The sequence below is a fragment of the Kryptolebias marmoratus genome, linkage group LG15, assembly GCF_001649575.2.
Source record: "Kryptolebias marmoratus isolate JLee-2015 linkage group LG15, ASM164957v2, whole genome shotgun sequence".
Taxonomy (NCBI): Eukaryota; Metazoa; Chordata; class Actinopteri; order Cyprinodontiformes; family Rivulidae; genus Kryptolebias; species Kryptolebias marmoratus.
The window spans coordinates 34,567,887-34,582,700 of NC_051444.1; the positions used below are offsets into that span (position 1 = coordinate 34,567,887).

Below are 14,814 nucleotides of genomic sequence, written 5' to 3' on the forward strand. Positions count from 1 at the left end.
GAATTAACTCCTTCAGTGTTAGAGCTGCTGGTGGAGTTCAGAGTTAAGAAGTAAAGAGTTATTGATTCCATTTTAACACCTCTAGATTTGATACGTAAACACTTTATTTTAACTACTAATAATATACATCCCAGAGTTACATAAACAGAATGTGACTCTATAAGTGTAAAATTAACTCTGCTTTTGCACAAAGTCTGCTAACACCAAAACATTTAACACTTGAATTTGCTGTGTAGTTTCTTCGCACGACTCTAAAAATGTAACATGATCAGATCATGCTGGTGTGATCGGCAGCAATCCACCCTGATCTCAGCAGCCCATTAGGTCATCAGTCCTGTCAGAATTAAACTTTATTCTTCAAACTGAGCTTGTTCAAAGGGCTATCTTCAGCAGGTAGATTGTTTGTTTTCATTTCCTTTCCACAGAACTCCACTTGAAAATGTCTGAACTATTCCTTTAAGAGCTGTAAAAGCACCTGGTTGTGGTTCTGGCCCTGGCTGTGTGTGATTTGGACTGTAATGTTTGTGTGTTTTGCACAGGAATCCACTGTGACAGCGTGTGCAACGAGGGCCTCTGGGGGCCCAACTGCTCGTACAGCTGCACCTGTGAGAATGGAGGCTCCTGCTCCCCGGAGGACGGCACCTGCGTGTGCGCTCCCGGATACCACGGCACCAACTGCAAGAAACGTAAATTTTATTATTTTGAACAAATGGCCTCTTCAGTGCTTTGCATTAGTTTTAAAACTATTTTTCACTTTTGAAACCTAGCACCACCATCAGTGTTGGCCTGAAAAAGAAAAATGATGTGATGTTTTGCAGCAGGTCGTAATAAAATTGGAGGTTTTGTGTTGCTGATGATCAGTGTTTGAACTCTGGGACTCTGCATGGTTCTGATCTGGTTCTGTCTCCATCACTGTGATAGATTTAAGGCCTCTCAGTTCACAGTTTAAGCAATTATCTTAATTAGGAAAATGCTGTAGCATGAGGGAGGCAGGAGATCAGCCTGCAGAGGAAATCCCCACCACTTAGACCAACATCAATTAAAACAAATTAAAAGCTCTAGGAAGACATGAGTAAGGACCTGTGCCGGAAGGAAACAAAGCTAATGGAGACTCAGAATGACCCAGAGGAACCAAACATACAGAAATCAATTATTAATCAGCTTGTGCTCTGTCTGCAGCGTGTTCACCTGGTTTTTACGGCCATCGCTGCAGTCAGCCGTGTCCTCAGTGTGTCCACAGCGATGGAGGGTGTCACCACGTCACAGGATACTGCGAGTGTCTCTCCGGTTTCTTTGGATCCCTCTGCAACCAAGGTCAGTTCTCCTCCGGCCTCCGTCCTAAAAGATCTGCTTCTCTGAACTGAAAAACTGTGACAGAACCAAAACAATACAAATATTAAAGACACATTACACAGTTTACCATCACCTTATCAAGGAGAGTTCTGACCATTTGAAGAAACTTATCCCACTCATTTTTTGCTGCTGGCAACTTAGATCTAAATCTATAAGCTTTAGAGGATGAACCCATAAGGTGAACGCCCACAGGCATCCAGTTTGCTGCATCTCCTTGGAGTCACCACTACTCATACGCAACAATTGGTTAATTCTTCATCTCAGGTTGGCATTCGTGTCCATACAATTCTTTTAGAGAGACCGTCAGTGTTTGTGGCAGGTACAGGTCTCGCTTAGTTAAAATAAACTCTTGTGTGCTTCTTTGTTGGCAAAGCTCAAAGTTATTTATCATGTTTCAAGCACAGCAGATTGCTGGGTTCTCAAGCTTGTAAAACAAGTTAAAATACAAATCTGTTGTTGTTCCAACTTGGAAAACTCTAGAATAAAGAAACATGTTCACTGCTGACATCAGCCCAACCAAACCTCGTTGTGTCCTCTGTGGTGTTGGAGAGCAGCATGTGATCAGGGAAACTCAACAAGCTAGTTGTCCAGCCTGAATACTACGTTCAAACGCTGCATTTTATTCTGGCTTGGAGATAGGAGTCCAGGGCTGTCATAAGGCATGGAGACAGAGGCGAACCCAAAACGCAGACTCATCTTAATCCACAAAAACTAATTTATTAAAATAAAACTCTAACAAAACAAAAGGCTGACGAGGCAGCAAAACTAAAAATAACTAAATCCAAAACGAGACGCACGGCAAGACATGGCATGACAAAGAGCAGACAGAGCGGAATGATCCAGTGAGGGGTGAATGAGAATGACCGGTTCTTAAAGACAGAGGATAATGAGGAAAATGGACACAGGCGAGTGAGAATAATTACAAGCAGGTGGAGATGGGCGTGGCAGACCTAACAGGAAAAGTACTGGGGAGGTGGAGAATGACAGGGCATGAACAGGAAAAACTAAACTGAAACAAGACAATAATCAAAACAACAAACTGAAAATAACAAACTATGACAAGGGCAGAAGTGTTGTGCCGAATATGACGTGTGTGCGATCAAGTAATCTAAGTAATTATGTAATCTCTCAGCCCATGAGCAGGGTTTCGTTGAAACTAATAAATCAGCATAAACATTGACAGTCTGGTAAAAGAAAATTTAGTGTTTAATATATTTATTGAACATTTTCTTTTACAGAAGTACAAGCTCACAGTTCTCCATCAAATCAGGGAATAAGTAAAAGCAATTAACGAGAAGAAAGAAAAATGACCAAAAAGAAAAACCCACCCCTTAAAGTGAACAAAACCAGTCCTCACTGTCAAGCAAACACTGTGTACAAAGTGTAGACAATATATATTACTGAATATAACAGATCAACCTTGGGATTAAAATGTATCTACCGTAATTTCCGGACTATAGAGCGCACCTGATTATAAGCCGCACCCACCACATTTTAAGAGGAAAACCGATTTTGTACATACACAAGCCGCACCTGTATATAAGCCGCATGTGCCCACATTAAAACATGTAACACAAACACAAAATTAACCCAAACCCGACTTCAAGTCCCGCGAATGAAACTATAATCTTTCGCAGAGAGTTCAGGTCAAACTCCTCCGTGCCAACGTGCAAAAAAAATCCACAGGGTCTGGTCGAGCCTCTGTCTTCTCTCACACACCGCCGCGGGTTTTTCTTTAACCAGCTTTTTACCCCCTCTTCACCTTTTTTTTGTCTGTCCCTCACCTTTACCTGTCCCCACTTAAACCCGTCACCCCGCGTTTGTTCGGCCCCTCCTTTTTCATTCACCCGTGCAAAACATATCAGAATAAGTGTCTAAAATAAATACAAATAAATACATTACAAAAATATACAGTTGCAAATACATATTATACATGGGTTACACATATTTACAAAGAAAGACGGTACACCGAGAGAGTTTTCAAAGCTTTAATACGGTAATAATAATATAACTTTCATCCCAAACGGTGCCTGTGACAGGGCAGTTAATGGTAGCAACACGCTAGCAACACGCTCGCAACACAGTAAACAGGTCTGGTAAAAGAACATACCGTACTTGTAAAAATCACGGTAAGCCGTCCTCATCTTCCTCCTTAGAACTGAAGCCATCAAAGTCGTCTTCCTCAGTGTCGGAAAGAAACTGTGTCATATAGACGTCGTCACACACTCCCGCAGCCTCACTCTCGCTGTCACTGTCGCTGGAACTCTCATCCACTCCTGATTCTGTGCCCTCCTCTCCGTCACGCAGCAGACCGGCTTTTCGGAACCCGTTGGTGATGGTGGATTTTTTGATGCTGCCCCACGCTGTCAGGATCCACTGGCAGACTTGCGAAAAAGTTGCCTTTCGCATGCGGCCAGTTTTAGTGAAAGATTTCTCGCCGCTAGTCATCCAATTCTCCCATTCAACACGTAGCGCCACTTTAAATGCACGATTCACACTAATATCAAGCGGCTGCAAATACTTCGTTGTGCCCCCAGGAATCACAGCTGGAATGGAGTTTGTCCTCTTGATGGCTGCTTTCACAGAATCTGTGATATGTGCCCTCATGCTGTCCAAAACGAGTAATGCTTTTTTTCTATGAAAAAATCCTCCCGGTCGCTTGCCATAACACACGGTCAACCATTCTTTCATTAGGCTCTCTACCATCCACCCTTTAGCGTTAACTTTCACAACAATGTCTTTCGGAAAGTTTTCTTTCGGCAAAGTAATCCTCTTAAAAATTACCATTGGTGGAAGCTTCAGTCCAGATGCAGTGCAGCCCAAAACACAGGTGAAATGAGTTCTCTCATGTCCGGTTGTTTTCAGCGTGACAGATGCTTCTCCTTTCTTGTTGACGGTCCTGGTGAGGGGCAGGTCGAATGTGAGAGGTACCTCATCCATATTTATGATGTCGTCTGGTCCAATTGAATTCTCTGCTATCTTTTTTTGAAAGAATGTGTGAAAATGTGCGACTTGTTCCTCGTAGTCGGGAGGGAGTTGCTGACACAGAGTTGTCCGTCTCCTGACGGACAGACCTTTTCGTTTCATAAATCTAAGACACCACGACGGTCCTCCTTTGAAATCCGGAATTTTCTTTTCGGTGGCGATTGTTTTTGCTTTCAGTCTGATCTGCACAGTCGAAACACCTCGGCCATCTGCTCTCTGTGTGTTCACCCAGTCTTCTAGAAGGTTTTCGATTTCGGGCCACCTGCTTTTATTACCTCGGAAAGCTTTTTTCGTCTTTTTACATTTCTCCAGTTCTTCCCGCTGCCGTTTCCAGCGTCTCACCATCGATTCGTTTATGCCAAGTTTACGTGCAGCAGCTCTGTTTCCTTCTTTATCGGACTGCTCGATTGCTTTTAGCTTGGAAGCTGCGTCATATGCCTTTCTTTTTGCATTTTCCATGATGAGGGTATGTTCACGCTAATTTAATTTATGCACAAGACAAGAAGTTGCAGTCTTCCTCGACGCATATATTCCACCGATCTAAATCTTACCTTTTCTACTCGAGCGCCGCTGGCGGCCGTTAGAAAAATTACATAAATTGGCCGCATCACTGAATAAGCCGCAGGGTTGAAAGTTTGGGGAAAAAGTAGCGGCTTATAGTCCGGAATTTACAGTATTCCTGAACCTTTGTTGAGGGTTGATTGAAAAACAGAATAAAGGTTTTCCAAGTCTGGTAAAATTTCTTTTCTGAGCCTCTCATTACACATCTGATCTTCTCCAGTTTTAGAGTGGATAGTACATCCCTGATCCATTGCTTTACTGTGGGAGGGGCAGCATCCCTCCACGCCAGAAGAATCAGACGGCGTGCCAGCAGAGTTGAAAACGCAACAACTTTGTGTCCCCCCGCAGGCAAACCTAGCCCCCCAGGAACAACCCCAAACAGCATCATGATTGGATCTAAGGCCAATTTCACTGCCAGAACATTGAAGAGTTTTACAAACTCCACCCCAAAATTCTTGTATTTTAGGACACCTCCAGAACATGTGGATCAAATTTGCTTCCTCAGATTTGCATCTATCACAAGTTGAGTCCACTTCTGGATGAATCTTGGCCAATTTGGATTTATGGAGGTGCGTCCGATGAACAGCCTTAACTTGGATAAGGGCGTGGCTGGCACACATGGAGGACGAGTGGATTTTCTTAAGAACTTCAGCCAGGTTGCCTCATTGATTGTGGTTTGCAAATCTCGCTCCCAAGCTGCTTTAACTGGAGGGGCCAGAGGAGTATGTAAACCAAGGATCATTCTCAGAATTATTGAAATCGCTCCCTTTTTAGTTGGATTAAAAGAAATTAGTTTGTCAATAATACTGTCAGCTCATTGGTCTGGGAACCCGGGGATGGAACCTAAAACATAATGGCTTACCTGTAAGTACCTAAAAAAAATCAGATGCGGGGAGATTAAATTTGGAAGACAACTGTGCAAAAGAGGCAAATTTATTTTCGATAAAAAGATCTTTGAAACACCTCAGACCTTTCTTAGACCAGGTATTAAAAGTGACATCTTGTATTGATGGGGGAAAAAAAACATTTGAGGCTATTGAATTGGAAAGGTTCATATCTTGAAGGCCAAATTTTTTCCGGAATTGCAAATAGATTCTAATAGAGATGCTAACCACAGGGTTGGTAATTGTCTGTTCCATAATTGAGGATGACGGCGCTCCAATCACTGATGATAAAAAATGAGATTCACAAGACCCTCTCTCCATTTCAACCTAAATAGGTTTTCTTTTATCAGAGCGATGGTGTGTCCAGAAAGAAAGATACCATAAATTGGTTGCGCAGTAATAATATCTATGATTTGGAAGGGCCAGTCCGCCTTCTTGTTTGGGTTTTTGAAGATGATCTTTCCGCAGTCGTGGCTTTTTCCCATTCCAAATATATGTTAATATAGCTGAGTCAAGCTTTTTAAAGTAGGCATTTGAAAGAAGTATTGGGAGACATTGGAACAGGTATAAATATTTAGGAAGTACGGACATTTTTATCACATTTACTCTCCCAAGCATAGAAAGTGGGAGGGGAGACCATTTAGCTAAATCATGTTGGGTTTCTGATCAACTTGTCAAAGTTGGGTTTTTTTTTGAGATCTGAAAAATCCTTGGTTACAGAAACAGACATTTCATTAACTTCAGTCAGAACTGCAGCCTGACAACAAAAGCAAAGCCTAGAATGACTAAATAAGATTAAAAAAACCTTGGGCTTATTATCAGCTCTGCTACAGCTTCATGTTCTGATTATTATTTTTGTCTGTTCCTTTTTTAACCCTGCTTTAGCTCCTCTGCAGGTCAAAAAGGACCTAATTGTCTTACGGTGGCAGCTGGCCTCAGGTCAGTTATCAAGCCAACAAAAACCAGCAGAAATTTGTGCTGTGAAACCTTCATCATCATTAAACAGGAAGACAGCCGTTGTGTTTGTGGCTGAAATCAGACTTCCAACACCTTTCTCCCAGAGATTTTAATGATGCAGCTGAATGTTAAACTCTGATGATCCATGAACAAGCTTTTTAGTAGTTCAATGAAGTCTGATTTGTTCAAGTTTGTTCAAAAACATAAATAAAATAAATCAAACTAAAATGTTTCCTTCACATGAGCAAAACTAATCAAGATTTACTTAAGAATAAAACTTTCTGCAGAAAGTAAAATGCCCAAACCATCAGCCTTCCACCGCCGTGCTGACAGTTTGTATAAGAAGTTTGTTCTGATTTGCTGTCTGGTTTTCTCCAAACATGCTACAGTGTTCCAGGGGTGTTGTGGTTCATTCAGATGAAACCTTACAAACTTATTCTGCCTTCTTCTTTTTACAAACAAGAGCTTTTCTCCTGCAACCCTTCTAAACAAGACTTTTTTGTTCAGACTTTTTCTGATTGTCCTGTCATGACTTTTACCTTTTAACCTGCTGACTGAGGCCTGTAGAGTCTGAGATGGAAGTTCCCCAATCTGTTCTGAGTGTAGCATGTCATTACCTCACCAATTGTTCCAAAATATATAAAATAAATAAAATACGACAATTACACTAAATTAAAATGGCTTGCACCTCTATAGCGCTTTATCTAGTCCAAGGACCCCAAAGCGCTTTACACTACAATCATCCACCCATTCATCCACTGATGGCAGTAAGCTACATTGTAGCCACAGCTGGCCTGGGGCGGGCTGACAGGAGTGAGGCTGCCATCACACCGGCACCACCGAGCCCTCTGACCACCACCAGTAGGCAAGGCGGGTGAAGTGTCTTACCCAAGGACACAACGGCTGAGACAGCCAGAGCAGGGGCTCGAACCAGCAACCTTCCGATTACAGGACAAACCCCTACCTCCTGAATTTTAAAACATGTACTTTATATGTGAATGAATATTTCTCATGTCCTCTCTTGAGTTGCGGCTGATCAGATCAAATCTAAAGCCATGATCAAATCTGTTTCTGGAGCATTTGTTGAAACGGTCCATTTCTGCCACCACTACTGCACGGGGTGGACTTGCTGGAATGTCCACTCCTGAGAAACTTCCTCAATGTTTTCCACTTGTGAATAGTCTTCCTCTTTGTAGAATGATGGACTGTAAATAATTTGGAAATGACCTTTAACTTCTGTTAGATTGATCTACGGGAACATTGCTGATGTCTTTCCACCCTGGCATTGTGTTAACACACACCTGTATCCTCCAGAGCAGCAGAACCTCCTGGTCCCACTGATGATGATCAGTTCATCCATACATGAATGGAATCCTGTGAAAGGATAAAGTTTCTTTTATTTTCTTTCACTTTTTGTTAGATAAATGATGCTAATATCTCCTGGATGTATCTCAGTTAAAGTCCTGCTGATTTTTTTTATATTATGACTTAATACCAACAAATATTTGAATTAAAAGCAGATAACTTCACAAAAAGTATTTTTGTTGCTGTTACTAAATGCATATTACCTTATAGAAAATATTCCTAAAATTTTAAACATTTAATTATTTTTGTTAATCTCCTACCATCTGGTTTTGAATCTGCTCATAATGTTTACATCAACAGCTTCTTCTTTTAATTTTGTCACATGAAATAAGCTATAAAAGCATGTTGTAATGAGCTGCAGCTCCAGCCTCCATGCAGCTTATTGAAAATCTCTCCAACTGAGTGTGTTTGAAGGTTTTAAGCTTTTTCTTTAATAATCTCACAGATTGGAGCTGCTGCGTGCAGTCCGTGCTGCAAGCCGCTCATGTTAATTGGCAATAATCAAAAAAAGCCTAGAGCACATTAATTTATTATCAGGCTTGTCAGACTCTACAGTATCTGTGTCTCAATATTTTATTGGTGAAACAGAACATTAAAGAAGAATATTAGATCCTTAGGCAAGAGGAAGTTCATCTCCGTAAGGTGAAATCAGCAGAAACAAAAATGCCCTTTTTGCAGCTTGTTTATTCTTGTTTTATTTTCTATTCAAACACTTCATCCTGTTGTCTTGAAGCACAGACTGTATTAAAAACATAAATCACCCAAAGGAACTAAATTTATTTGGCACTTTCACAGCTTCAATGTAAAGAGCGTTATAGTAAAAACACATTCACACAATTTAATATCTGCAGAGCTCTGCCTGTCTCACTCTCGCAGAGATAATCATCATTTAATATTGTTTTATACTCTCAGAAAAAGAGAAAATGATCTGAAATTCTTCATAGTTAAACATTTATCAAATTAAAGACGAAACAAAATTGAATACATTTGTTTTACTGTAAAGAGGGGGTGAAAGTTTAATTATCTAAAGCTTTAAATGACTGAAATGAGACTTTAAATTATTATGTTATGGTTTTTATTTCTTTTTCATCTCGGCTGACATGTGCCTCTCTAACTGTTTGTGTTCCTCTCCCATCCAAAGCATATTAATCAGATTACAGATTATTTGTTGTTTGATGTTTTTAATTACTGAAGTATAGTTTTAATTAGTCACAAAGCCGTACAAGAGTTTGACAACTTTAATGATTCAGTTAATGTCACAGGACAATCAGAAATAACAGACTCTTTTACATCACATGTATGACCTCTAACCTTAGAGTTTTAAGTCTTTTCAACACAAAAATAGTTATAACTAAATCAGTTTTACAGATATTTTAAGCTACAAGTGCTACATGTGGTAGTAGTTGAGCGATAAGAAAGTGTTTAAAAATTTGCCATTACATATTTGGAGCCACCTCTGTTTGTCAATAATATCATAAACCACTAAACCTTTAAAAACCTAAATATTGTGTTTATGTCTATGACTGATTAACTTTTGGAATCAACCCATTTAAAGATGGCCACCACAGCCAAATATATTGGAAAGTGGCTATAAATCAGTCAATCTACAAATATTGAGCTAAGATTTGGTGTGGACATACTTTCCCAACATCTTTGCTTCAAAAGGCATGACCTGTTGGCTTTAACCCTGTTTGTCTGTTAGCAAAATATCTCATGAACGGCTGATGGTTGGAAGCACATCTACAACTGGTTAACTTTTGGAATCAGCCTAATGCAACATGGCTGGTACAGCTAATTGAACTTAGCCTGCACATAAATAGCTATAACTGAGGCTCAAATTTGATGTGGTAGTAGCTGACAGTCGTTCACAACACGTACTAAAAGCACTAACTGATCATGCAAGGCAATGCATTATCATGTGAGGCTGCATAATGTTATTTTTAAAGTTTGACCAAAATGTCTACAGTTAACATGAAATGACCTCAAGTCTGGCGAGCGATATGCATTCCTTCAAGGAATGCTTGTCCTTCAATCAAAACAAATTGAAATAAGGACATCAGGTATCATCATTTGGTGAGAGGGAGGGGAAACATCAAGTCATTATTCAGTGTTTGACACTTTAAAATTTGTGCTGTCGACCGCCGTAGTACCCGGAGCCACTTTGAGAGCACTTCTGCTCGTCAGTCAGTCAGGTGTTAATCTAATTCTCTTTCACACCTGAAGATGAGGCAATCAACACATCACAGTTATTTCTAAGAAAAAAGCTTTTTACTGAAGACCATTAAATAAAAGCTGAAAATTACTCCTATTATTCCCCACTCTTCTTTTGATTTCACATCTTAAAGTCCAAAGCTCGTTTTTTATTATATTCTGAACAAACTTCCCTGCAAATAATCAGTAAAACCTCCAGAACCACAAGGTCAAACAGAACGATCAGAGACACATGAAGAAGTTGGACTTCTTTTAATAAAAATAAATAAAAACAGACAGGATGGTAAACCGGGTCTCTTCTAGTGACGTGTGAACTCCAGCACTTTTTAGTCCCTTGTGTAAAATTTGTCTTACGTGTTACTCTTTCTGTTTGTTCAACAGGTTTTCATGTTTTTATTGTTCCTTCACAATGAATTAGACAACATAACAAACAAAACTTTTATTTTAAAGTAAAAACAAGGACAATTATTCTAGCTATCATAAAAATAAAAGCATGACAACATAAAAATAGATCTAAATAAATAAACTGAGAAACTTATAGTTAAAAAAGTGCAACTTTTCAAATGCTGTTTATAAACCCCAGTGCTAAAATACATGTTTGATGACCGAGATAAATTACAGATTCCCTCCCAGACCAGGACTCCCAGCTGGAAGCATTATTTACTTCTCCATTTCTTTGTTTGTTTAAAATGTTGGCCCCCGTGGAGTCTGTTCAGATCCAAAAGCAGATTTTGTTGGTGGCCCTTGAAGATCCTGATGGTTCACAGCAACAACTCTGTTAGAGAAAACAGGTTTTACTTCAGATGCTTACATCTTCTAATGACGCAGCCTAATATGACTCCTGTGTTTAACTAGTCCTAGATGATAAAAGACCTACAGACAGTCACATTTGTCCTCCATGAACCCTGAGATTTCTTTCTTTTAGATGCTAATAAGCTGATTTAAACAGTAACAAAAGTTTATCTTTGTTTTTTCAGAAATGATACATTGAATGACAAATACATGAGAATTTCTCCCCCTCCTCTGGAGCTTGTTCTTACTGATCTTTGTTTAAAGTGCTGGTATGCAAGTTCACGAGCAATATGCATTTCTCCAGGAATTGGTCCTTTTTCTATAATGTTATAATTGTTAGAGAACAAAACTGGAATGTATGAATCAGGGTCCAGTTTAGTTTTCAGCACCTGAGATGACTCTTGTTGTAAAGAATTGTTTTTTAAATGTGTAAACTCTTGTAACATGATTGTTTTCATAAAGTTCAGTAAAAACAAATTGTTATTGCAAGAAACAAACATTTCTCAAAATTGTTTGACTTTTATTTTTTAGTACAGTGAATGCATCACAATGCAATAATAAAACCAGGTGTTGAAAGTAAAACAAGAAGAAGCCAGGGGTATGTGATGGATTTCTTTTTGAATTGTCAGAGATCCCAGGCTAAATACAGACTTAATAAAGTTCAATAAAAACAAAACCTCTTCTGTTTTGGCAGTCAGGCTTTTAGTTTTATGATCATTTTTGTATATAGGCTCAAAAAACATTTTCATCTTCATTTCTTGTTTCTTTGCTGTAAAAATGTTATTTTAAAGATTTTAAAAAAATGCACCAAAGCTTATTTAAGGCGACCATGTAGCTTTGAAATGTTTGGATGTATATAAGTGAATACAGAAGTGTTTTGGTTGTGTTTGTGGTGTGTGTCTGCAGTGTGTCCCAGTGGAAAGTACGGTAAAGCGTGCGCTGAGACGTGTGTGTGCACCAACAACAGCACCTGTAATCCCATCGACGGCTCGTGCCAGTGCTACCCTGGATGGATCGGAGAGAACTGCTCCAAATGTGAGCTCAGACTCTGATTGGATTATTTGTTTCGTAAACAGTTGTGTAAAATTCCTGAGCGAGTACTCATCTCTGCATGTTTTCCTTCCGGTGATCCTGACATTCCTGTCATTTTTAAAGTGGTCTCAATCAATAGTAGTTCACCAAACCTTCTGAATGTATTTATTTTCTCTCAGTTTCAGACCACAGTTATCTTCTATTTTTTAAATCTTAAAAAAAAGATAATAATAAAAAGAGTAAAAATCTTCCACATTAATTATTTTAGCTCCCCAAATAGCTGCTAGCTGGAAACTTGGTATGCAGTCGACAATGACCTGAAAGGTGACACATCTCTCAGGTAATCAAACGGACATGATCCTGGAGATCATGGTAAAAATAACATATGTATGTTAGAATCTGTTCCCTCAGTTTATTAAATCTAAACCCATGCTCTCAGTTTAGTTCTTCTACTCACAGACACCATCTGTTTCAGAACAACAGATCATTGTTCAGCTGCAGTAACGTGAAAACTTTGGACAAACTCTTATTTCCAGGATCACTGTCTTCTAAACAAGCCATCCCACCTGTAACACCAGAAAACAGAACCTCCTGTCAATTACAGAAACAGGACGATGCACAGCCTTAGTTTAATGAAAACAAGTCAAACAAAGTGTTTAGGAGCCATCAATAAAGGAGCACGAGGATAAAAATGATCTGAAATTACACAAACCGACATGTTTCTAATTGAATTATTGAAAATAACTTTTAAAAGAGACATTGATGTGTGATTTAGGTGAAAACAGGCCATTGTTTTGATGATAATAAATATGACAGTTTGTAGATGATCCCTAAACCCTCATGTCTTTTCTACAGATATGTATCCATCTTGTTACCTGTCCTAATTGAAAACAAAATCTTCTGCACACAGACACTAATCTTATTGCAAATTTGTCTGAATGGTTTACTAAATGGAGGAAGCCAATTCCTACTAACTCAAATTTTATTTTTGCCCATAAACTCTCTGGAATGTCCTTGTTGGATTCAACCACAGAAATGAGAACAAATTGTGTCTCTGTGAGAGGCCTATGGGAACAAGGAGAATAAAGATCTCATTTAAACTTTGGTAAGTTGTGTGTTGACACAACTCTGGTTCTTGCCTTGAGTTTAGGAACCTTTTCCCGTTCAAATAAGGTCAGAGGTCAGAGTTAAAAACATTAATCTGATAACAGTCTTCTTCAAACACTGCATCTGTGAGAAAACTGTGCAAGTTTCAGATGGTTTGGACTGTTGATCAAGACTCGTTTAAAAGGAAAGTCTGGAGCATTAGAAGGGAACCTGATCAGGAGTGTCTGTCCTACAGCCACCTGTTTGTCTTGATTTATGACTCACATTTTAAGAGACGGTGCACAGAAAGGTGTGTTTGGTGCTCCTGTTTCTCAGACTGTTTGTGTGTATTGTTGACAGCGTGTCCAGCGGGCCTGTGGGGTCTGGACTGCATCCATACATGTAACTGTCACAACGGAGCAGAGTGCAGCGCCACAGACGGAGAGTGTAGCTGCAGCCCCGGGTGGACCGGACTCTACTGCACTCAGCGTATGACACACACACGCACACACACACGCACGCACGCACACACACACACACACACACGCACGCACGCACTCACACATACACACACACACGCACGCACACACACACACACGCGCACACACACACACACACACACATCCCTGGTCGGTGTTTTGAACAGCTCAGAACAGCAACACCATCTAGTGGCAGATAATTAATGCACACTCTCCTGCATCTTTTTAGTTCTGATGCAAAAACTGACTTTAGTTTCTAAACATTATCAATTCAGAGAACAAAAATATGTTGCAAAGTCCATCTAAATCTATTTTACACTGCTTTATATCATATTTAAATCTCATGATCCAGCTCTCATCACTTTCCAGTAATCCAGATTTTCCTCTAACCCTTTAAAGTGGTCTGGATCAGCAGCTCTCCAGACTTTCTGAAGGTCTTTCAGAGATTTTCTTTGGACTTTGGCTGCTTTTTCACTCATCATAGTTCTCCAAAACTACTGATCAAGATTGTTTGTTAAAAACACAAATAATAGGGAACACTTCAACACTTCTGCACAGTACTGTATATGTTGATTCTTATTAAAAGCACACATATTTCTTTAGTTTGTTGGACCAGTCCATAAACACTGAAGCACTTTGTTACTAATCACCTGGTATGCTTCTTCTTCCATCAGGATTTTCAGCTTGCTGCTCCTCCTGCAGTTTTAGAAAACCCCAAACAAAAACTACATGCACTTTTCCTTTTGGCAACTCTACATCACATGACCAAATTGACAAACAAATGTCCCCATAGACAACAGAGTGGTAAAAGCCAGCCTGACAGGAGCTCTGTGGCTCAAACATTCTTCACATAAAAATATCTTTGAAAGTTTAAAGAGGTTACAGAAAGTTAGACTGAATGGTTTTCACAGTCACAATTTAAGCTTGGTGCTTTTTGTAGTTTCACTATAAAGTGTTCAACTCTTAGCGTGATGATATCAGACACTAACTTTTGAGCTGTATAAAAGCATGCACTTCTTACTTCCACCGTCTTCACTCTTCCTGTACACTTTGTCTTCTTTCACTCTGTGTCTCTCACTTCTGTAGGACTTGTAATTTTCTTTTAAATA

General features: G+C 39.5%; 1 protein-coding gene across 1 annotated transcript in view; it reads left to right on the forward strand.

Annotated features, from left to right (window-relative positions):
* The window catches only part of LOC108249366 (multiple epidermal growth factor-like domains protein 11), a 254,217-nt gene that overhangs the window by 220,459 nt on the left and 18,944 nt on the right, over positions 1-14,814 (forward strand). The window contains exons 14-17 of the mRNA XM_037979947.1: positions 540-686; positions 1,180-1,314; positions 12,015-12,143; positions 13,587-13,715. Of these exons, the coding sequence (XP_037835875.1) occupies positions 540-686; positions 1,180-1,314; positions 12,015-12,143; positions 13,587-13,715 (540 nt within the window). The remainder of the gene's footprint in view (positions 1-539; positions 687-1,179; positions 1,315-12,014; positions 12,144-13,586; positions 13,716-14,814) is intronic.